This window comes from Euprymna scolopes, chromosome 23, assembly GCF_053919585.1.
Source record: "Euprymna scolopes isolate OS-2025 chromosome 23, ASM5391958v1, whole genome shotgun sequence".
Lineage (NCBI taxonomy): Eukaryota > Metazoa > Mollusca > Cephalopoda > Sepiida > Sepiolidae > Euprymna > Euprymna scolopes.
Window position 1 is genome coordinate 1,626,619 of NC_136504.1, and position 23,382 is coordinate 1,650,000.

At 29.7% G+C, this 23,382-nt stretch overlaps 1 protein-coding gene across 2 annotated transcripts in view; it reads right to left on the reverse strand.

Moving 5' to 3' along the window:
• The window catches only part of LOC145245722 (uncharacterized), an 86,463-nt gene that overhangs the window by 2,230 nt on the left and 60,851 nt on the right, over positions 1–23,382 (reverse strand). For both annotated transcript variants that reach the window (XM_080107263.1, XM_080107264.1), the window contains 4 exons: positions 17,389–17,861; positions 14,856–15,068; positions 12,941–13,252; positions 7,584–7,749 (listed from right to left, as the gene is read on the reverse strand). In XM_080107263.1, coding sequence (XP_079963389.1) covers positions 7,584–7,749; positions 12,941–13,252; positions 14,856–15,068; positions 17,389–17,861 — 1,164 coding nt within the window. The remainder of the gene's footprint in view (positions 1–7,583; positions 7,750–12,940; positions 13,253–14,855; positions 15,069–17,388; positions 17,862–23,382) is intronic.

Sequence of the window (23,382 nt, forward strand, 5' to 3'; positions counted from 1 at the left end):
TATTTCCTCCTGTATCAGAAAACACGCTATGTGATATACGTATATCTGTACGTGATGTTGCGAAGCTAATCAAAAACCTTGATTCGAGTAAAGCAACTGGCCCTGATGGTATTCCAATTATAGTACTCAAAAAACTTCAACCTGAATTAGCGCCCATACTTACAAAACTGTTTAAACGTTGTCTTAAGGAGAATAGTTTCCCATCTCCCTGGAAAATCTCATCAGTATGCCCTGTATTTAAGAATTCAGGTGATCGCTCATCCCCCTCTCAGTACAGGCCAATAAGTCTCCTGTGCGTCATGAGTAAGTTGCTAGAATCTGTGTTAAATACAGAAGTAATCAAACATCTCAACAAAAATAACCTTCTTAGTGACACTCAATATGGTTTCCGTTCTGCTAGATCTACAGCAGATGTCCTTACAGTTATATCGCATAGGATTAGCAAATCTCTCGACGGTGGCAATCTTTCTAGGGCAATTGCTCTTGACATATCTAAAGCCTTTGATAGGGTATGGCATAAAGGTTTACTTCATAAGATCGCTAACTATGGTATAGCTGGAAAAGTCTTCTCAATTATTAAATCATTTCTTTCTGATAGGTTCATAAGAGTAGTAGTTGAGGGGCAAAAATCAGAAGCTCTCAGTATTAATGCCGGTGTCCCTCAGGGATCCATCCTGGGCCCAACTCTTTTCCTGATCTACATTAATGATCTTCCAAATCATATCCTTACATCATTTGTAGACATTTATGCTGACGACACTACCATTTATGGTAACACATCTAAGACAGTAAACGACCAAGTTCTCTCCAATTCTCTCTCCTCCGATCTTGAGCACGTAGTACAATGGGGAAAGGAGTGGCTGGTTACTTTTAATGCATCTAAAACCAAGCTTCTCTCTTTACATCATCAACATTCTAATTCACATTTGTCATCAATTGAAATGAATGGCTCTCGTCTTCAGGAGGCCTCAAGTTTTGACAAGCTTCTGGGCTTGACCATTACTCCTGATCTTAAATGGAACACGTATATCAAATCTGTTGCCAAGGCCGCTGGAAAAATGGTGGGATCTTTCTATCGATCCAGTAGATATCTCACTGCTGATGCTATTCTCTACCTATATAAGAGCCAGGTACGTCCAAGGATGGAATACTGTTGCCACATCTGGGCAGGAGCTGCTAGAAAGGACTTGTCCTGCCTTGTTAGAGTTCAAAATAGACTTCGTAGCCTCGTAGGAGATGTCCTTTTCTCCTCCTTGCAACCTCTATCTCACAGAAGAGATGTTGCGAGTTTATCTCTGATGTATCGTTATTTTCATGGAAAGTGTTCAACTGAGCTTCAATCTATGGCCCCCCCTCGCCAAACTTTCACAAGAAACACTCGTCTAGCTGTAAACACTATCAATAATTTCCCCCACTCTTTATCTGTGCCTAAACCTAAACGTAGATTCCATGAACAAAGCTTCTTTCTTAGAACTGCACGCCTGTGGAATTGTCTTCCGTTTTCCTGCTTTCCGGCTGACTACAATATGGTTGTGTTCAAGTCTAAAGTAAATAAGTTCTTGATGAGCCGTTCCATATAAGTTATTAAATTTACCAAATTTTCATTACTAATGATTACTATATTGACCAATCTGTACACTTTTGAACCCTTATCCTTGAGTGGCCTCTTGGCCTTGATAATGTGGTGATGCCTGTGTAAAAAAAAAAAAAAAGTTCCTTTTTCATTAATAATTATTTTTCTACCTTATCGTTTTTCATAATTTTTGGATCTGTTATTTTTTGAGACCCGACGTAGGTGCCATTTTTTCACTTAAAATTAAATATTTTTTCATTTGAATAATATAGAAGCTAAAATATCCAGGGTGTTTGTTAGGAGAAATGCTTCAACATCATTTAAATTAGTTCTAAGCCTACAGATGTTCGGAAATGATCACCTTACAGATGCTAAACTTCTGACCGATCAACAATATGGATTTAGGCAAGCCCGTTCTACGGCAGACATCCTAACTAATCTCTGAGCGTATATACCATTCACTTGACAAAGCAGGGGAGGGTAGAGTGGTAGAAACCTTCTCTACCACCAATAGCAATGGCCAAAGACTTTTTATTTGAAAGTATATCTTTTAAACTCCTCGGCCTAACGTTTACAGGAAACGGGAGTTGGAAAAATTACATTGAGAGCATTGCCAGGACCGCTGCGAAAAAGGTAGGTTCTCTCTACTGTGCTAGAAAGCTACTAATGTCCGAAAGTATCCTGTACCTCTATAAGGCCACCATTCGCCCATGTATGGAGTATTGTTGTCATATTTGGTCTGGTGCATCTGCTACTAGTCTCTCGCTGCTAGACAAGGTTCAAAAGAGAGTCGGCAACCTAATAGGTCCTGAACTGTCATCTAAGCTTCAGCCTCTGTCCCATCGACACAATGTAGCATCCCTCTGCCTGTTCTACAAGTATTTTAACGGTGAATGCTCCGACGAACTGCAAGCACTTGTACCCCCTCAATGTAAATAACCCGACAAACCCAATAAGCAGCAAAATCCCACCCCTTCACAGTTGAGATCCTTAGATGTAAGAGCGCCTTCTACTCCAGTAGTTTCTTCCCCAGAACCGCTGGACTTTGGAATTCCCTTCCAAGTTCCTGCTTCCCCAACTGTACTGACATGCAGAAGTTCAAGTGTAACGTGAACCAACATCTTGCTGCCCAACTCCCCACATAGTACCCCTGTAGCTAATGTCCCAGATAGTAGCCCCCTACATCAAAGTGGCGATGTGTCTTGTTTGGGGTGAAAATGTAATAAAAAAAAAAGAAGAAAATAAAGAAACAGCGCCAACAAGATAATTCACTATTAAAATTTTTTTTTTTAAAAATACTTGATGTGTAATTGATGATTTTTTTAAATCCTTGATGTGTAATTGATAATTTTTTTAATTACTTGATGTGTAATTGATGATTTTTTTAAATACTTGATGTGTAATTGATGATTTTTTTAAATACTTGATGTGTAATCGATGATTTTTTTTAAAATACTTGATGTGTAATTAATGATTTTTTTTAAAATACTTGATGTGTAATTGATGATTTTTTTTAAATACTTGATGTGTAATTGATGATTTTTTTTAAATACTTGATGTGTAATTGATGATTTTTTTTAAATACTTGATGTGTAATTGATGATTTTTTTAAATACTTGATGTGTAATTGATCATTTTTTTTAAATACTTGATGTGTAATTGATCATTTTTTTAAATACTTGATGTGTAATTGATGATTTTTTTAAATACTTGATGTGTAATTGATGATTTTTTTAAATACTTGATGTGTAATTGATGATTTTTTTTAAATACTTGATGTGTAATTGATGATTTTTTTAAATACTTGATGTGTAATTGATGATTTTTTTAAATACTTGATGTGTAATTGATGATTTTTTTTAAATACTTGATGTGTAATTGATGATTTTTTTAAATACTTGATGTGTAATTGATGATTTTTTTAAATACTTGATGTGTAATTGATGATTTTTTTAAATACTTGATGTGTAATTGATGATTTTTTAAATACTTGATGTGTAATTGATGATTTTTTAAATACTTGATGTGTAATTGATGATTTTTTAAATACTTGATGTGTAATTAATGATTTTTTTAAATACTTGATGTGTAATTAATGATTTTTTTAAATACTTGATGTGTAATTAATGATTTTTTAAATACTTGATGTGTAATTGATGATTTTTTTAAATACTTGATGTGTAATTAATGATTTTTTTTAAATACTTGATGTGTAATTAATGATTTTTTTAAATACTTGATGTGTAATCGATGATTTTTTTTAAATACTTGATGTGTAATCGATGATTTTTTTTAAATACTTGATGTGTAATTAATGATTTTTTTTAAATACTTGATGTGTAATTGATGATTTTTTTAAATACTTGATGTGTAATTGATGATTTTTTTTAAATACTTGATGTGTAATTGATGATTTTTTTAAATACTTGATGTGTAATTGATGATTTTTTTTAAATACTTGATGTGTAATTGATCATTTTTTTAAATACTTGATGTGTAATTGATGATTTTTTTTAAATACTTGATGTGTAATTGATGATTTTTTTAAATACTTGATGTGTAATTGATGATTTTTTTAAATACTTGATGTGTAATTAATGATTTTTTTTTAAATACTTGATGTGTAATTGATGATTTTTTTTAAATACTTGATGTGTAATTGATGATTTTTTTTAAATACTTGATGTGTAATCGATGATTTTTTTAAATACTTGATGTGTAATCGATGATTTTTTTAAATACTTGATGTGTAATTGATGATTTTTTTAAATACTTGATGTGTAATCGATGATTTTTTTTAAATACTTGATGTGTAATCGATGATTTTTTAAATACTTGATGTGTAATTGATGATTTTTTTAAATACTTGATGTGTAATTGATGATTTTATTAAATACTTGATGTGTAATTGATGATTTTTTTTAAATACTTGATGTGTAATTGATGATTTTTTTAAAATACTTGATGTGTAATTGATGATTTTTTTAAATACTTGATGTGTAATTGATGATTTTTTTTAAATACTTGATGTGTAATTGATGATTTTTTTTAAATACTTGATGTGTAATTGATGATTTTTTTAAATACTTGATGTGTAATTGATGATTTTTTTAAATACTTGATGTGTAATTGATGATTTTTTTTAAATACTTGATGTGTAATTGATGATTTTTTTAAATACTTGATGTGTAATTGATGATTTTTTTAAATACTTGATGTGTAATTGATGATTTTTTTTAAATACTTGATGTGTAATTGATGATTTTTTTTAAATACTTGATGTGTAATTGATGATTTTTTTAAATACTTGATGTGTAATTGATGATTTTTTTTAAATACTTGATGTGTAATTGATGATTTTTTTAAATACTTGATGTGTAATTGATGATTTTTTTTAAATACTTGATGTGTAATTGATGATTTTTTTAAAATACTTGATGTGTAATTGATGATTTTTTTAAATACTTGATGTGTAATTGATGATTTTTTTAAATACTTGATGTGTAATCGATGATTTTTTTTAAAATACTTGATGTGTAATTAATGATTTTTTTTAAAATACTTGATGTGTAATTGATGATTTTTTTTAAATACTTGATGTGTAATTGATGATTTTTTTTAAATACTTGATGTGTAATTGATGATTTTTTTTAAATACTTGATGTGTAATTGATGATTTTTTTTAAATACTTGATGTGTAATTGATCATTTTTTTTAAATACTTGATGTGTAATTGATCATTTTTTTAAATACTTGATGTGTAATTGATGATTTTTTTAAATACTTGATGTGTAATTGATGATTTTTTTAAATACTTGATGTGTAATTGATGATTTTTTTAAATACTTGATGTGTAATTGATGATTTTTTTTTAAATACTTGATGTGTAATTGATGATTTTTTTTAAATACTTGATGTGTAATCGATGATTTTTTTAATTACTTGATGTGTAATCGATGATTTTTTTAATTACTTGATGTGTAATCGATGATTTTTTTAATTACTTGATGTGTAATCGATGATTTTTTTTAAATACTTGATGTGTAATTGATAATTTTTTTAAATACTTGATGTGTAATTGATGATTTTTTTAAATACTTGATGTGTAATTGATGATTTTTTTAAAATACTTGATGTGTAATTGATGATTTTTTTTAAATACTTGATGTGTAATTGATGATTTTTTTAAATACTTGATGTGTAATTGATGATTTTTTAAATACTTGATGTGTAATCGATGATTTTTTTTAAATACTTGATGTGTAATTGATGATTTTTTAAATACTTGATGTGTAATTGATGATTTTTTTTAAATACTTGATGTGTAATTGATGATTTTTTTAAATACTTGATGTGTAATTGATCATTTTTTTAAATACTTGATGTGTAATTGATCATTTTTTTAAATACTTGATGTGTAATTGATCATTTTTTTAAATACTTGATGTGTAATTGATCATTTTTTTTAAATACTTGATGTGTAATTGATCATTTTTTTAAATACTTGATGTGTAATTGATCATTTTTTTAAATACTTGATGTGTAATTGATGATTTTTTTAAATACTTGATGTGTAATTGATCATTTTTTTAAATACTTGATGTGTAATTGATCATTTTTTTAAATACTTGATGTGTAATTGATCATTTTTTTAAATACTTGATGTGTAATTGATCATTTTTTTAAATACTTGATGTGTAATTGATGATTTTTTTAAATACTTGATGTGTAATTGATCATTTTTTTAAATACTTGATGTGTAATTGATCATTTTTTTAAATACTTGATGTGTAATTGATCATTTTTTTAAATACTTGATGTGTAATTGATGATTTTTTTTAAATACTTGATGTGTAATTGATGATTTTTTTAAATACTTGATGTGTAATTGATCATTTTTTAAATACTTGATGTGTAATTGATGATTTTTTTAAATACTTGATGTGTAATTGATAATTTTTTTAAATACTTGATGTGTAATTGATGATTTTTTTTAAATACTTGATGTGTAATTGATGATTTTTTTAAATACTTGATGTGTAATTGATGATTTTTTAAATACTTGATGTGTAATTGATGATTTTTTTAAATACTTGATGTGTAATTGATGATTTTTTTTAAAATACTTGATGTGTAATTGATGATTTTTTTTAAATACTTGATGTGTAATTGATGATTTTTTTAAATACTTGATTTGTAATTGATGATTTTTTAAAATACTTGATGTGTAATTGATGATTTTTTTAAATACTTGATGTGTAATTGATGATTTTTTTTAAATACTTGATGTGTAATTGATGATTTTTTTAAATACTTGATGTGTAGTTGATGATTTTTTTTAAATACTTGATGTGTAATTGATGATTTTTTTTAAATACTTGATGTGTAATTGATGATTTTTTAAATACTTGATGTGTAATTGATGATTTTTTTTAAATACTTGATGTGTAATTGATCATTTTTTTAAATACTTGATGTGTAATTGATGATTTTTTTAAATACTTGATGTGTAATTGATCATTTTTTTAAATACTTGATGTGTAATTGAGATCAGGGAAAAGTGTGACAACAGTCACGGAAACAAGCAGCTAAGGATGGCGTGTGCGATGCTTAAAACTCAAAACGCAACCAATAAGATGTGAAAAGGTGACATATGCTCAAATTCGACTGCGGTTTAATTTGCAGATGTCGAATTTGAGCATATGAACAGACCGTATTTCTTTGATTGGAGAGAAATCGCTTCTTGCTCACTCAAAGTCATTTTGTACGTACTTCGCATGTAAGTGGGAAAAAGAACAGATTTTTTTTTGTACGGTTAACTCAGGTGTCAGCAGCAGAAGAAAAAGAACGACTTTTTTTTTAAATTCTAAAAAATAATTTTTTTCCTTCATTTACAAGACAAAGATTTTAATTTTAGGCATTAAACATATGATACGCATACAACTGGCCCAGCATACGTCCTACCATATTTTTATAAAAAAATTGTTTTTTTTTTAAAGTTTCAACTTACTAGAATTTTGTTGCTCTGGTTTGGCAGGATTTACGACGTCCGACGACGGGGCTGACGGGTTTTGACTTTTGGGTTTTGGTTCCTTTGGAGTTTTAGCAGGTTTAGTGGCAGAGTCTTTTGAATTCTTCGCATTGGTTGAAGAGGGTTCAGCATTTTCATTGGCTTCCTGAAATAAATGACAAAAAATATTTACAAAGTTTAGTAGACGAAGAAACATCGACAGAAGAAAAAACAACAAATTCCTTAAATTGCGCACAATTTTATACTAAACTAGCGAGGGGTACCCAGCATTGCCCGGGTGTTTGGAGGTGTGTGTGGTTTTGGGTTAATCAAAACATATGGGGGGGTTAAAATAAAAAAAATGTTTTGGTAAGTAAGTATGAGGATCGAACCCTTGAGGCAAAGTTGGAAATTAAAGTGTGAAAAAAAAAAAAGTGCGATGTTAACCATTGGGCCACTGCGAGATGCTAACGGAAACATGTTTGAATTTATTTAATTACTTAAATTAGCAGGTGCACATTTTAATGACTAAATGAGATCAACTTTTGACTGCGGGGGTATCATTTAGTGCGGAACGCTTTTCATTTTTTTCCAAGACGTTGGGAGTAGGGGGAAACAGCTCCACTTGTCGAAATTGAATAGCAATTGTCTTCTGATACAAGGAAATAATATTTCCACATTGAGTAAAGCTCATTGCTTTCAGACATTTCCAGCGATCGAGACGGGAAAAATACCTAGACAATTAGTGTCGCTTTTATTATAGGAAAAGGCCTAACCCACATGCGTCGAGCGAAAACTGTTGAATATTTATCTTCCTGAAGTCGAGCCAATTAAATAGACAGGCGAGCTCCGTTGTAAACTCTGAGATATTACGATTTACATGTGATATAAAAAGTTTTTAAAAAGTTGTTAGGCGACCGACCGCTTCTCTAAAAAAAAAAAAAACCTTTCTTGGACATACACAAAAAGCGAACACACATTTTCACTTTTATATATATAGATATCACACAATTTTATATTAGATTGCACACAGTTTATATTAAATTGCACACAATTTTATATTAAATTGCACACAATTTTATATTAAATTGCAAACAATTTTATATTAAATTGCACACAATTTTATATTAAATTGAAAACAATTTCATATTAAATTGAAAACAATTTCATATTAAATTGAAAACAATTTCATATTAAATTGCAAACAATTTCATATTAAATTGCAAACAATTTTATATTAAATTGCACACAATTTTATATTAAATTGCACACAATTTTATATTAAATTGCACACAATTTTATATTAAATTGCACACAATTTTATATTAAATTGCAAACAATTTTATATTAAATTGCAAACAATTGTATATTAAATTGCAAACAATTGTATATTAAATTGCACACAATTTTATATTAAATTGCACACAATTTTATATTAAATTGCACACAATTTTATATTAAATTGCACACAATTTTATATTAAATTGCACACAATTTTATATTAAATTGCACACAATTTTATATTAAATTGCAAACAATTTTATATTAAATTGCACACAATTTTATATTAAATTGCACACAATTTTATATTAAATTGCAAACAATTTTATATTAAATTGCAAACAATTTTATATTAAATTGCAAACAATTTAATATTAAATTGCACACAATTTTATATTAAATTGCACACAATTTTATATTAAATTGCACACAATTTTATATTAAATTGCACACAATTTTATATTAAATTGCACACAATTTTATATTAAATTGCAAACAATTTTATATTAAATTGCAAACAATTTTATATGAAATTGCACACAATTTTATATTAAATTGCACACAATTTTATATTAAATTGCAAACAATTTTATAGGAAATTGCAAACAATTTTATATTAAATTGCACACAATTTTATATTAAATTGCACACAATTTTATATTAAATTGTGCACAATTTTATATTAAATTGCAAACAATTTTATATTAAATTGCAAACAATTTTATATTAAATTGCACACAATTTTATATTAAATTGCACACAATTTTATATTAAATTGAAAACAATTTCATATTAAATTGAAAACAATTTCATATTAAATTGCAAACAATTTCATATTAAATTGCAAACAATTTCATATTAAATTGCAAACAATTTTATATTAAATTGCACACAATTTTATATTAAATTGCACACAATTTTATATTAAATTGCACACAATTTTATATTAAATTGCACACAATTTTATATTAAATTGCACACAATTTTATATTAAATTGCAAACAATTGTATATTAAATTGCAAACAATTGTATATTAAATTGCAAACAATTGTATATTAAATTGCACACAATTGTATATTAAATTGCACACAATTTTATATTAAATTGCACACAATTTTATATTAAATTGCACACAATTTTATATTAAATTGCACACAATTTTATATTAAATTGCACACAATTTTATATTAAATTGCAAACAATTTTATATTAAATTGCACACAATTTTATATTAAATTGCAAACAATTTTATATTAAATTGCAAACAATTTTATATTAAATTGCAAACAATTTTATATTAAATTGCAAACAATTTAATATTAAATTGCACACAATTTTATATTAAATTGCACACAATTTTATATTAAATTGCACACAATTTTATATTAAATTGCACACAATTTTATATTAAATTGCAAACAATTTTATATTAAATTGCAAACAATTTTATATGAAATTGCACACAATTTTATATTAAATTGCACACAATTTTATATTAAATTGCACACAATTTTATATTAAATTGCACACAATTTTATATTAAATTGCAAACAATTTTATAGGAAATTGCAAACAATTTTATATTAAATTGCACACAATTTTATATTAAATTGCACACAATTTTATATTAAATTGCAAACAATTTTATAGGAAATTGCAAACAATTTTATATTAAATTGCAAACAATTTTATATTAAATTGCACACAATTTTATATTAAATTGCAAACAATTTTATATTAAATTGTGCACAACAGCTTTCATACTTTTCAGCAAGGGAAAATTATCATTTATTTTTTAAAGGACTGAAATTAGTTTTATTTTTTTATATATGAGGGGGATTCTAAAAGTAATGCCTCGTATTTTATTCCGCCCGAATGGATCAGTGGGGATTGCAAATTACATTGTTCTGACTTAACTTATGCATTCATAACCTGAAAGTTTCATCTCTCTGTTGCAGATATTGACGGTGTGAGACTAAGAATGGAAGCTTTGTCATAAAGATGTGTCATTGAAATTGGTATCCAAGGGAAAATCAAAAAACTTTGAGCTGACAAAAAAGCTGATACATAACAGTGTTCTGTATATATATTTTTAGAAAAATTTTATAATTGAATGAATGGTTTTGTTTTATGGCATAGAAACCCTTTCTGGCTATTTAATACCAAATTCAGTCATTGTGAAAAAAAATTTTATGCTTCAAGTTTTGTATATTTTCAAATATTTATTCATGATGTTTGGTTTGGTTGTTTTGTAGAGGAAAATTGTTTTTGGATTTTGTAAAGAAAAAAAACAATATCAATGTTTGGTACATTTTGTAAAGAAAAAAAAACAAAAACAAAACAATCAATGTTTGGTACATTTTAGGTAAATATCTTCAGACAGCCTGATCTGGTAGCACCAGAAAACAAGTGAATGGAATAGAAAAATGGATAATTTTGTCTATAAAACAATTTGGAAATCTATTCCTGAAAGTTGTTAATTAGAATGACATGCAAGCAGAAATCTTCAAATTGGCGTGCATTTATTTTTAGAAAAGCAAAAACAGCAAAAGTTCAAATTGGAAAAATTCAAAACCAAAACATTTTTTAATCAAAAAAAAAGAAAAATATTTTAAAATCCAAATTAATTCTTTTTTAAATTTTGGTTCATAACTTGATAAATTAGACCGAGAAGAAGGGTGGGAAGAGAGACATGAACGCGTTTCTTCCGTGAAAGACATAAAAAGCAAAGTTAAGAAATCTACTTCGATCTCCACATGACTTGCAGAACGACAAAATCAGTTTATGTGCCTCTGAATATCTATTTATCGAGAGACATCAGCAGCAGCTAACGTGAAGTATTAGTATTGTTAGTAAACAAAAGTTTTTTTTCAGTTTTTCTTTTTATATGACTGAGTCAAGACCCAAATCCACTCGACGATGAGGGTTAGTGAGATTGTCAAATAATTAACAATACTAGAAGACTGAAAAAGTTTTTTTCTCTTTATTCAAAGAATTTCAAAAAATCCTAACAAATTTAAGGTATGTAATAGTAAAAAAAATAATGAGAAGGCAAAAAACAAACAATAAAAAAAAATGTATCAACAACTACGGTGTTTGTTAATTAAGTTTAGATTAAAAAAAAAAAAGGTGCCTGTGTGTGAAATTATTGTGGCAAGAATTGCACAATCTCTAATCAAACCTCGCCTGAGTCGGCAATCGTTTTGTTTCCAGTTACAAATATATATCTAAGTTCAATATGACTAGAAACAATGCTGAGATAAGTGGATGGTCCCCCATCTGGTACTGGCCAGGCTCATCGTTGCTTAACTTCTGTGATCTTGCAAGAATCGGTGGGTCAACGTGATTGTGCCGTATAAGTATGCAATCATGTTAACAGACATGATTTCATTTCCCCAAAGTTAAAAGATATTGAGACTGGTCAGTATCAGATGATTTGGGAATGTCAAGCATTCGAGATATGCGACGATGACGACACCTCTCTGCAAAAAAAAAAAATAAAAAATAAAAAATAAAAAACAAAAGCTAACATTGTCCAAATCATCTTGTCTGACCAAGATGTAAGTGAAACTAGGGATGACCACTTGTGAATTCTCTAGAAAATTCCCCTTCTGAACTCCAATCTATTGTTCCGCCTTGCCAAATGTTCACAAAAATCACTAGACGAGCTACAACCACTACATACGATTTCCCCTACTCTCTAACTGTACCTAAATTGAAATGCAGATTTCATGAAGAAAGCTTTTTTCCCAGAACTGCCCGCCTGTGGAATACTGTTCTGCTTCCCGGTCGAATACAACATGGTAACTTTACAAGTTCTTGTTGAGCCGTCGCCATAAATAATCAAATTCGACACAATTTACACCATTAATGATTACCACACTATTACAATATTACATTCATTAACCCTTATCCTTGAGTGGCCTTCGGGCCTTGATAAATTGTGACTCCCAACTAGAAGAAAAAAAAAAAAAAAAAAAGAAAAGAAAAGGGATCTGATTAAAATCTCCTTTGCCCAAAGTGAATGTTGCACCAGGTGAGATTGAAGGAGATGGCGTAAGGATAAAAATCTCACCTTTTCAGCTGTTGATGGTTTATTTTTTTTCTTTTTAGGACTTTTAGTTGCTTCTGCGGGGGCTGGTTTCTCTGCCGGTGTTTCTGCAGGAGTATTCTTCTTTTTGGGTTGTTGTTCTGGGACAGTTTTCTTATCGGCTTTCGTGGTGGTGGTTGCAGTTTTTTTCTTCTCGTCCTTTGGTTGGTTATTCTGAATCTCAGTTTGGCCACCCGACGAAGGTTTCTTTTTCTTTTTATTTTTACGAGCTGAAGGGCTGCTCTCCTGTTGACCATTGTCTACAGCATCTTCAGCGTAAGAGACAAGCACAAAATCCTGTCGGACATGCGAGAGAGAAAGAAACATGTTTGGAATAGCAAAAACAAAAGAAGCCAACACGTTTGCAATTCCAAATAGAATAAGGGGGGGAAAAAAAGACAAAGCCAGAAAAGATTTCTAAAATTTGCATAATTTAAAAAACTGATTTCGCGCTTGAACCGCTCCCCGCTACTCATTAAAAAAATAAAAATAAAGAAAAATCTGTATGATGCCTGCATCCATGGCAGAAAGAAAATATCAAATGCCAAAAATCATGTAAATTGATTAAGTAATTTTATTTTTACAAATAAAATGATTTTTTTTTAGCAAATTTGAGTTTTTCCAATGTCCCTCCCTCCTGCCCATGTTAAGAATGGCTTTCTAAAATTTCGATTTGGAGTTATTTCCCTTGTTTCTTCAAATAGTTTTCAAAATGGCATCTGGAGGGGGTTAATTTCTGTAATGTAGTGTTTTTGCAATATTAACTCATATTTATGATATTTGTATTTTTATTTGTGAAATTTTTTAAAGCTTCTTTGTTATAACAGGGAAATTTGAAAATTAAAATATCAAATTTCAAGTAAAACCAATCATATCTACTTAATTGTCACGTCACAGTAATTAACATATCCAAAAATTAGGAAAAATGATAAGATAGAAAAATTATTAATGAAAACAGTTTTCAAAAGCCAATTAGCCAAAATGAGTTTTGCTAAATTGGCCTAAAATTTTCAAAGTTTTTTAAAATGATTACCTCCCTTGTTACAATTTGAACTCTCCATTTTTTTTTTTTTTTTATCAAAACACAATTTTCGCTAACTGTCGCTGAAAAATATTTTCATAATTAATTATCATTTTTCATAATTTTTGGATATTTTCATTACTGTTACATGCCAGTTAAATAGATACAATTGGTTTTACTTGAAATTCGATTGCTTTTAATTTTTAAATTTTACTCTAATAATAAAGCACCTTTTTGCTTTTAACGATTTTAAGACGGAGTTTTTAAAAAAGTTATTCACGTTAAATTCTAAAGAAGTAAATAAATTGTATCGTTTGGCAGCCATGACACACAAGTTACCAATCTTAGATAGAAAATTGTTCATGGTTGTATGAAGGATGCAAATTTTGGTCGAATTAAAGTTTATATGAAAGGATTTATATTAAAAAATGGCATCAAAATCTTATTAAAATGGATTCATTTTTATTTCAAATCTTAAATTTTTTCTGAAGAATAAAACAATTCTTTTTAAAATCCATCTGGAATTGTCTTCAAGTTCTTCCAATTTAGTATTTTAATGAAAAAATAAAAAACAAAGAAAACCGATATTATTGAGAGAGAGAGAGAGAGAGAGAGATGAGAAAGCGAGAAGTAGAAAAGAGATGGGGAAAAAGGGAGAGAGACAAAATGAGACAAAGATGGGAGAAGGAAGGAGAAAAAAAGAGAAAAAAGTTCTACAATAAAAAAAAAAAACATTTTTTTTTTTATTAAAAGAAAAAAGCAAAAAAAGAACAAAACTGCAACCAAAAAAATGCTTTGATTTGATTAATTAAAATATAAAGCTAAACACAATAAAAAGTTGATATTTTTTTAAAATCTCCATTTTTTTTTTTTGTTTACCTGTTCAACAATTTCCCCAAGAGGAGTTTTTGTTCTGGGTGAGGATTTCTTTTTTGATTGGGTTGTTGTCTCCTGTTTTGGAGAAATTGGTGCTTCTGCGACTGGTTTTTGAGCGGGTGGTGATTTACTCTTAGATTTCTTTGGTTCTGATGCCGTTTCCTTCGAAGGGGAAGGACTTTTGTTGGCATTCTTAGTTTGCTGTTGTTGTTGCGGCTAAGGAATAAAGAGATCAAGTTTTAACATGTCTAAAACGATTTGAAACGCATTAAAAAGTAAACAAAAGTTTTATAGATATTTTCATGTTGATTTAAGATTTTCAAATATCCATGATTTAGTTTAGTTGTTTTCGTGCATATTAACTTTCTAGGGTTTTTAATGCTGAATTCAGTCATTTTGGAAGAGAATGGGTTCTTGTCCCAAATTCCAGGTTAAAAATACAAAAATAAAAATCTGTATGATGTACGTACATGTCACAAAATGAAAATGTCATATTCCAAAAATCATGTAAATTGATCAAATAGTTTATCTTTAACTAAGGAAAACAAATTTTATGAATAAGCAAAAGGGAGCTGTCTTGCATCGCCATCTTAAAAAAAAAAAAAAGGCAGATAATTTCACAAAAATTCAAACTTACAAGCTCAGCCTTGCAATGCTTACAATTTCCTATTAATTACTTAAAATCATTTCCTTTATAAAAATAAAACTGTTATATGATTTTTGGAATATGATCTTTTCATTCAGTCACCTATGTATATAATAAATTTTTATATATTAAAAAAAAAAAAAAAAAAAAAAAAAAAAAAAAAAAATCGATAGAATTCTGGACAACTACCAAGAAAATGTTTAATTCTTCAAATGTTCAAATTTATGGTATCGTTTTTTGTGTAATTCACTTCGTGCAGTTATTTGCAATTTGTATATACAAATTTGTAGCTTCATTTGTTATCCTATTTTGTAAAAAAAATAAGTCATCAACAAGTGATAAATTCTATTTAACTGAGAAATGAGAATCTGACAGGTACTATGACTTCATCAGAATGGCAATGTCACAGTGAATGTCATTTAAGGTCATTTTGGTTTGAAAGACGATTTGAAATCAGTGGAACGAAATGTCGAATTATGATTTGTAAATTGGTGTCCATTTCATCAAATTATTTAATACGTGTGGTAAATGAATTTTTTTTACTCTAATTTATCCTAAACAAGACATACTGCCACTTGAATGTAAGGCATTATTATTTTGTACCATGTCTACAGAGGTGCACTAAGTATGGGAGTTGAGCAGTGAGATGGCCGTTCACATTACATTTACACTTCTGTGTGTTAGTAAATGTAGGGAGTGGATTAAAAAAAAGAACTGCACATGTAGATTATGAGAGTGACCTCCCCTTGATTTTGATGGCACAGATTGAAAACAGATGAAAATATTTGGTGCAAGTTGAAAATTCAACCTATAAAAAAAACAAAAAAAAAAAAACAGAAAAATCTTTATGATGTATGTACCCGTCATGAAGCAAAAATGTCATATTCCAAAAATTATGCAAATTGATCAAGTAGTATTTTTAACTGTGAAAATCAAATTTTATAAGGAAGCAAGAATGGTGTGTCTTGATGAACCATATTTAATAAAGAGAGATAACTCAATTCAAACTACCGAAATTTAAAAATCAGACTTAATAGCTACAATATATTATTAACCTTTTATGACCTGGTTGAACTAATTCATTGAGTCGTAAATAAATGAATATAACGGTATAAATAAAGTGGGAATTGATTCAAACACGCCTTGTACATAATAGTTCAGTATCTGGGTAGATGTCAGATAGCTCCAAATTGCAACTGTCCATTCCTAACATTCAGTATGCCGCCAACTGTCTCAGAGTGGAGGATTTCGTTTGTTGTCATAAACACACTTTTCAAGCACTATGGATAATAATGAAGGTAAGTTTATGAAATGTAAAAATTCTCAGTGGTAATTTAACTATTCAACTTCATAATTTTTTTAGTTTGAAGACAATCATAGTATCATTACCCTTTTAAACTAACTAAAATTAATAATAAATATTTTTTTAATCATCTACATTTTAATTCAGGTCATAAAGGGTTAATCGCTAAAAATCGTAAAAAAATGATTTTCTATTAAAAAAAAAAAAAAAAAAAATCACTACTTGATCAACTTACGTAACAACATATTCGTTAATTTTTGTACATTATAAAGATTTTTTTCTGTATTTTTGTTTTTATAATCAGATTGAATTCTTGATGAGAACCAAACATTTTATAAAAATAAACATTTTGTTTAACTATCTCTTTTTCACTTTGAAAGCAAGAGAAATATATTCTAGAAGATTCTGCCAGATTAGTCAGGAGGGAAAATTTAATATCCCAGAAAACATTGAACTTTCAGCAAAATTCATTTAATTTTTCTCAAAAATTTTGTTTTTTTTATTTGTTTCAAAATTACTTTTTTTTCTTAAAAGTTGTTTTATTTTGATATTCTTGAAGAATTCTTCATAATAATTTTGACTTTTACCTCAGCAGGTTTTTTGGCCTTTTCTTTTTTGGTTAACTTTTCAGCTGCGGGGGCTTCATTCTCTTTCTTGGAAGGTTTTTCTGCTGGAGGAGTTTTCTCTTTCTTTGCTGGCTTTTCAGTTGGAGGAGTTTTCTCCTTCTTGGAAGGTTTTTCCGCTGGAGGAACTTTCTCCTTCTTGGAAGGTTTTTCAGCTGGGGGAGTTTTCTCTTTCTTTGCTGGTTTTTCTGCTGGAGGAGTTTTCTCTTTCTTTGCTGGTTTTTCTGCTTGGGGAGAAGCCTTCTCTTTTTGGGGAGGTTTTTCTACAGAGGGAGACTTTTTCTTGGCTGGTTTCTCCGCCACAGGGGATGGCTGTTTCTCTTTAGCAGGAGCAGTTTTCACAGGTTGGGTGGGCTTTTCATTTGGGACTGAGGCAGTCGTCACTTCTTCCTTGCCCTTTGGTTTCTTTTCTTTTCGTGACCGCAGAGTCGTCCAACCTGTGTACAAAAAGCAATAAGATAGATGAGAGAGAAAGATGGATGAAACCACTTTTCCTAATCATTTTGTGTTCCACCATGCAATCCAGATTGCTATAGGCAAGTCTTCGTAAGGCTGTACAGCTCAATTTAAAAGTTACACACACAATTAAATTGAAAAAAAAAGTTAAACTGAATTACAATAAAGTTTCAATGCTTTTGCATCATAATTCAATACTAAAAAAATGAATTTGAAGTAAAAAAACAAAACAACTATTACATAATTGTCATGTGAAAATTAGTAAAACTTCCAAAAATAAATTGAGTAGAAAAAGCATTACAAGAAAAAATAAAATTCATCGAATAATACAGTTTTAGCAGTTTAGTCTATTCTGTATAATAACTGACTTATCTCCCTTGTTTCACTTTTGCTCTTTCAAATTAGAAAATGGCAGGTCGATTAATAACAATGTTTGTTTTTTTTTTTGGGGGGGGGAATAATTCTAGCAAATCTTCTACTTGATCATTTTTTCATAATTTTTGGAAATACACTAATTTCAGCATGACATGTTTTTCCTTAAAGTAAAAATGTTTTTATGCGTAAACACCAAAGTTTCACAACAATCGCATTAAATCTTTAAGAAAAATAAATTCAAAAGTAAATAAAAATAAAAAATAAAAACCTGAACTTCACTTCCAAATTATCATCCTAAATTTTTAACCTCCTCCCCAACCTTTCCCCTGTCGTGGTATGCTGGTGCGTTCGATGACAAATTAATGAAAATTGATACCAAGTTTATGTATACACAACTGTAGACTTTATTTAAACAAAGAATATTTATACATTTTTCATAAACAATAGCTTTCGTGAAAAATGCATAAGACGTGTGTGTATGTGTGCGTGCATACGTGTTTTTGATATTTGCCGATCAGATATGAACTGAAATTAAATATTTTGTCTAAAGTAGTTACCAAGGCAATTCATGATTTCCAATGTTTGGGTTTACCTCGGTAAAGCTGGATAGTACATGAAAGTTCATTTAAATACAGCATCGGTTTGCATGTGTAAAACACACTTGGAGCGTGTGAGTGCCACATCCATTCTTGTCTGTGTTATGGGAAAAAGGAGGAAGGAAAAAGAAATGGAAAAAGAAAGAGAAAATTTACATCACCATCTAACTCACCCCACCCCCACCACCACCACTCACCACCATCCGTGTTTATGTGTTCGGCGTGCATGAAGCCACTTGGTAGACCAGTTCCTAAACTGATATATCTCTACACCAATTATCAGATGCAGTAAAAAACCAAGAAACATTCAGTAATTTTTAGCCTTCATTTTTATTTTATCTCTAGTTAACTAAAAACAGAATGCATTCATTGAAAGACATATGAAGTGCCTTCAATAATTTTCCAGACTTTTTTGTACAAGCATTTAAAATTGGTGTAGACTCTGGAAAATTCAGCATATTACTGCTATACATCTTATGTGATGACTAATTTTTATGATTTGAGGTTTAAATGAGCAGCTACAGTAGGAATTGGAATACACACCCTACTGAAACCTGATTGTCACAGCTGGTAAATTTCAAAAATGCAATCTGGACACGAGGACACTTTAGAAGAACGATATGCAATAAAATTCTGTTTTAAACTTGGAAAAATGCCACAGAAACGTATGGAATGCTTGACGGCTTTTGGACCATCTTGCATGAATCGAGCATCAGTTTTTGAGTAGCATAAGAGATTCAAGGAAGGTAGGGAGTCTATGAGGGATGATGAGAGGTGTGGGAAGAGTAAGGAAGTCAGAACACCAGAATTGATTGGCCAAATAAAGAATTTCATGGATAAGGAGTGTTGTGTATCTATAGAGACAATAAGTGCACAGTTTGATGTCAGTGTGGGAACTGCATACAATTATTTGAACTGAAGATGCGGAAGATTTGTGCAAAATTTTCCTAAAGGTACTTGCTTAGAGAAGATCAGAAAGAAAGATATTGTTATGACAGCAAGGAGATGGTCGAACTGATCAATTCAGACCCTGCAGTCCTTGATGCTCTGGGGACCTGCGATGAACTTATCATGATCTTTTTTTTTTTTGACAGCACAAGCACAATCTACATGCATTAGGTTCCCACTGGACAGTCAACAAGGAATACTATGTTGATGTCTTAAGGGAGTTCAGGGAGAGATTCTGTTGGAAGAGGCCAATATTCTTCAAATCAGGTCAGTGACATTTCCATCAGGACAATGCACCAGTCCACAACTCCACACCCTTATCACAGATTATTTGATCAAGATGGGCATCAAGACAGTTCCTCACCCTCCGTATAATTCAGACCTGGCTCCCTTGTAACTTTTGATTATTCCCTAAGCTCAAGGAAAACCTTAGAGGCTATATTTATTAGAATATCAAGATGAAACAGGCTATGACAAGGGTCATTGACATGCTCACACAAGGACTTTCATGGAGCCTTCCCGAAGTTGTTGGACTAGAGTTTCAGGTGTGTACTATCAATAAAAATGCCCATACGAAAAAAGTCTGGAAACTTATTGAAGGCACCTCATATTTGGATAATTCTTTATTTTAGACAGAAAAATTATTTGGAGTTGGAAAAACGCACTCTCAAGCTGAATTATTTTGCTCTCTTAATTTAACGACAAAGATGTTCATTTTTCATATAACTAGCGGCAATCTTTTTTCACCAACACCAAAACAATGTGGAGTCCAAAGCAGAAGTTTCTTGAGCAACAAATCCGTCTTTATTCTGCCATTTCGAACCCCGCAACAGTCCCTAAATTTGCATAATCGTGATCGCCTTGGATTTAAATCATTCTCGGTTCACATGCAACTGTTTTCTTACAGCAAGCACTTGTGGAACACTGTTCTGCTGGCCTGCTTTCTGGTTGAATACAACATGGTAGTCTTCAAATCCAATGTAAACAAGTTTTTGTTGCGCCATCCCCATAAATAATCAAATTCTAGAAAATTTACACCATGAACAATTACTACACTACCATCTTACATTCATTAACCAGTATCCTCGAGTGGCCCTTGGTGACTCCCAAGTAGAAAAAAAAAGTCCTCTCAAGAATTACATCTCATTTTCATAGGGGAGGGGAAGATAGGTTTATTGACTTCATTTGTGAGAAAGTGCTGACCACATGATACAAGTTAATTTAATATCCAGATTGCATGAAACAATCATTATTTCGTGTGAATAAACAACTCAAAAGAAATATCTAATAATACATTTAATAAAAATTTTACAACTCAAATGAACCCAAACCAAACTTAACTCTTAAATGTAACCCAGATACCCCCTCCCCACTATTCATTAAACCCTATTACTAACCCTAAGCCTGGGTTGAGAATAGAAAATGTTGGTATACAAGTCATAAATCTTGAAAAATTGGAGAAACTTCTTGTTTTTTTTTTCTCATCAAATATTTTTTGGAGTTCATATATTTAATCCCTTGCCTTTTCTGATTCTTGTAAAATCAATTCTCTGTCGCTCTAAACACTTTCATGTTTGAGGTTATTTTCTATCTCTACAAATTTATTATCAGACCATGTATGAAGTGTTGAATAATGGGATTCCCAGACGATGCGGGTGTCCAGGAAAGGAAGCGCGAGAATGGTGATGTAATTGTTGATTCTTAATTTTAAAGTATAGAATGTTTCACAAAGTTAAAATAATGTTCAAGTTTTAGATTTTAAGTCGTAGTAAAATAGATTTGGAAAGTTAAGTTTCTAAACTTAACTTGAAATTACATAAACAAAAGTGCAATCAGAACAAACAAATATGCTTATGAATAATAGAAAGCGCACAATTGATATGGAATGCAAAATTCAAAAACTTTCTCGTTTAAAGACCAAACAAGTCCAAATTTCATTCAATAAATAAACATTAAAATTAAATTCGATATCTCGATTTAAAACAGAATCTTCATCAGAAAATACACATTTTTTTTTCATGACGGTGGTAATGCTTGGCACGTTTTCCTTCAGATGTTGGTGAAGTATAAGATTGAAATGTCCGATATAGTAGAAAAAATGCTGGTCGAGCGCATATGTGTTAAGTAATAGAAAGTCTACTGTTTATAGTAAGCACTGTTGATATGAGAAAAAAAATGGTATTTCCTGATGAATATTCCGTTATGAATTGAAACATCTAATTTAATTTTAATAAATGTTTTTTTTATTGAAAGAAATTTTGCACTTGTTTGGTCATTAAAACATTGAATTTTAAAATTTTGCAAATATGTTTATGCTTTCGACAAAACAATGGTAGGATTGACTTGCAATATCAGTTGAAAACAAAGATTTTTTATATATACATGTAAGTGGAAAGTCGGGCTTAGAGAGGAAACTCAGAGTTAGAGTTTGACCATCAGTCGTGGAGGCATTTCGACTAATTAAGAGAAATGTAAGACTCTAGAAAAGAAGCATTTGTGTAACTCTGAGGATATGCAGGAACGTGAATAAATTTTAATATTAAGAAATATAATTTCGCGTCATAGCGTTTTCCTTTGGAGGAAGAATTATTTTTTTGTAGCGTGACAACTATGGAAGAACGATGAAAGAGAAGAAATGGGAAAAGGTATTTGCTCTTTGTCTGAAGTAGCCCATCGGAAAATGTTATTCGTCATTTTATTTAAAAAACGGTTCCACATAATGTTTTTGTCCATTTATGAACTGTATCAATTTGTGTAATTGTAGATGTGTAAACGCAGCTGAATGAACATTACGATAACACAAACTGACACGTGTATACACTCGCATACAATCCTACCAACTAGATGATCACAGAAACACGTGTATATATATATATATATATATATATATATATATATATATATATATATATATATATACATATATATATATACATACACACACACATTATATAGATCACAATATAACATGGAGTATTGTCATTATATTTGGGCTGGTGAATCTCTATCTTCTTGATAAGGTGCAAAAATGTATCTGCAATTTGACCTCCCACCCTTCCCTTCTTCACTGCAAACAGACATGATGTTGATAGTCTCGGTCTTTTCTATATTATTAATGTTCTCAGAATTGCTTGAACCATTCCTTGCTTCTTTATTCCAGCTCATCTGTCGAATTACCAATTTACTGTATTGATATTTCATTATAATACAGCTTCTTATTCTCGTAGGTTCTTTCTAAGAACTGCAGATTTGTGGAACCATTTTCTTGCTGACTACCTTTCCGCCTACCTATAACCTTATCTTCTGTCTTTTCCATAATCATTTCATTCTTGTTAGCTCCTTACATCAAATGGCTTCACACCTCGTCTGGAGCATTTTCCATAAAAAAGGCTTAAATTAAAAATTTTCTTTGTTTATAGATTGTATAATAAACAAAAGTATTTTAAAAAATATTAATTTTTGCTGGATGGAATCATTAAAAATATTTCCCTTTTTTGTAAAAAGCTTTCAATTGTAAAACGAAAAAATTGCCATTCATAACTTTTCTTGTTGACAAAACGTTTTTTTTCTGACCACCTGTGTA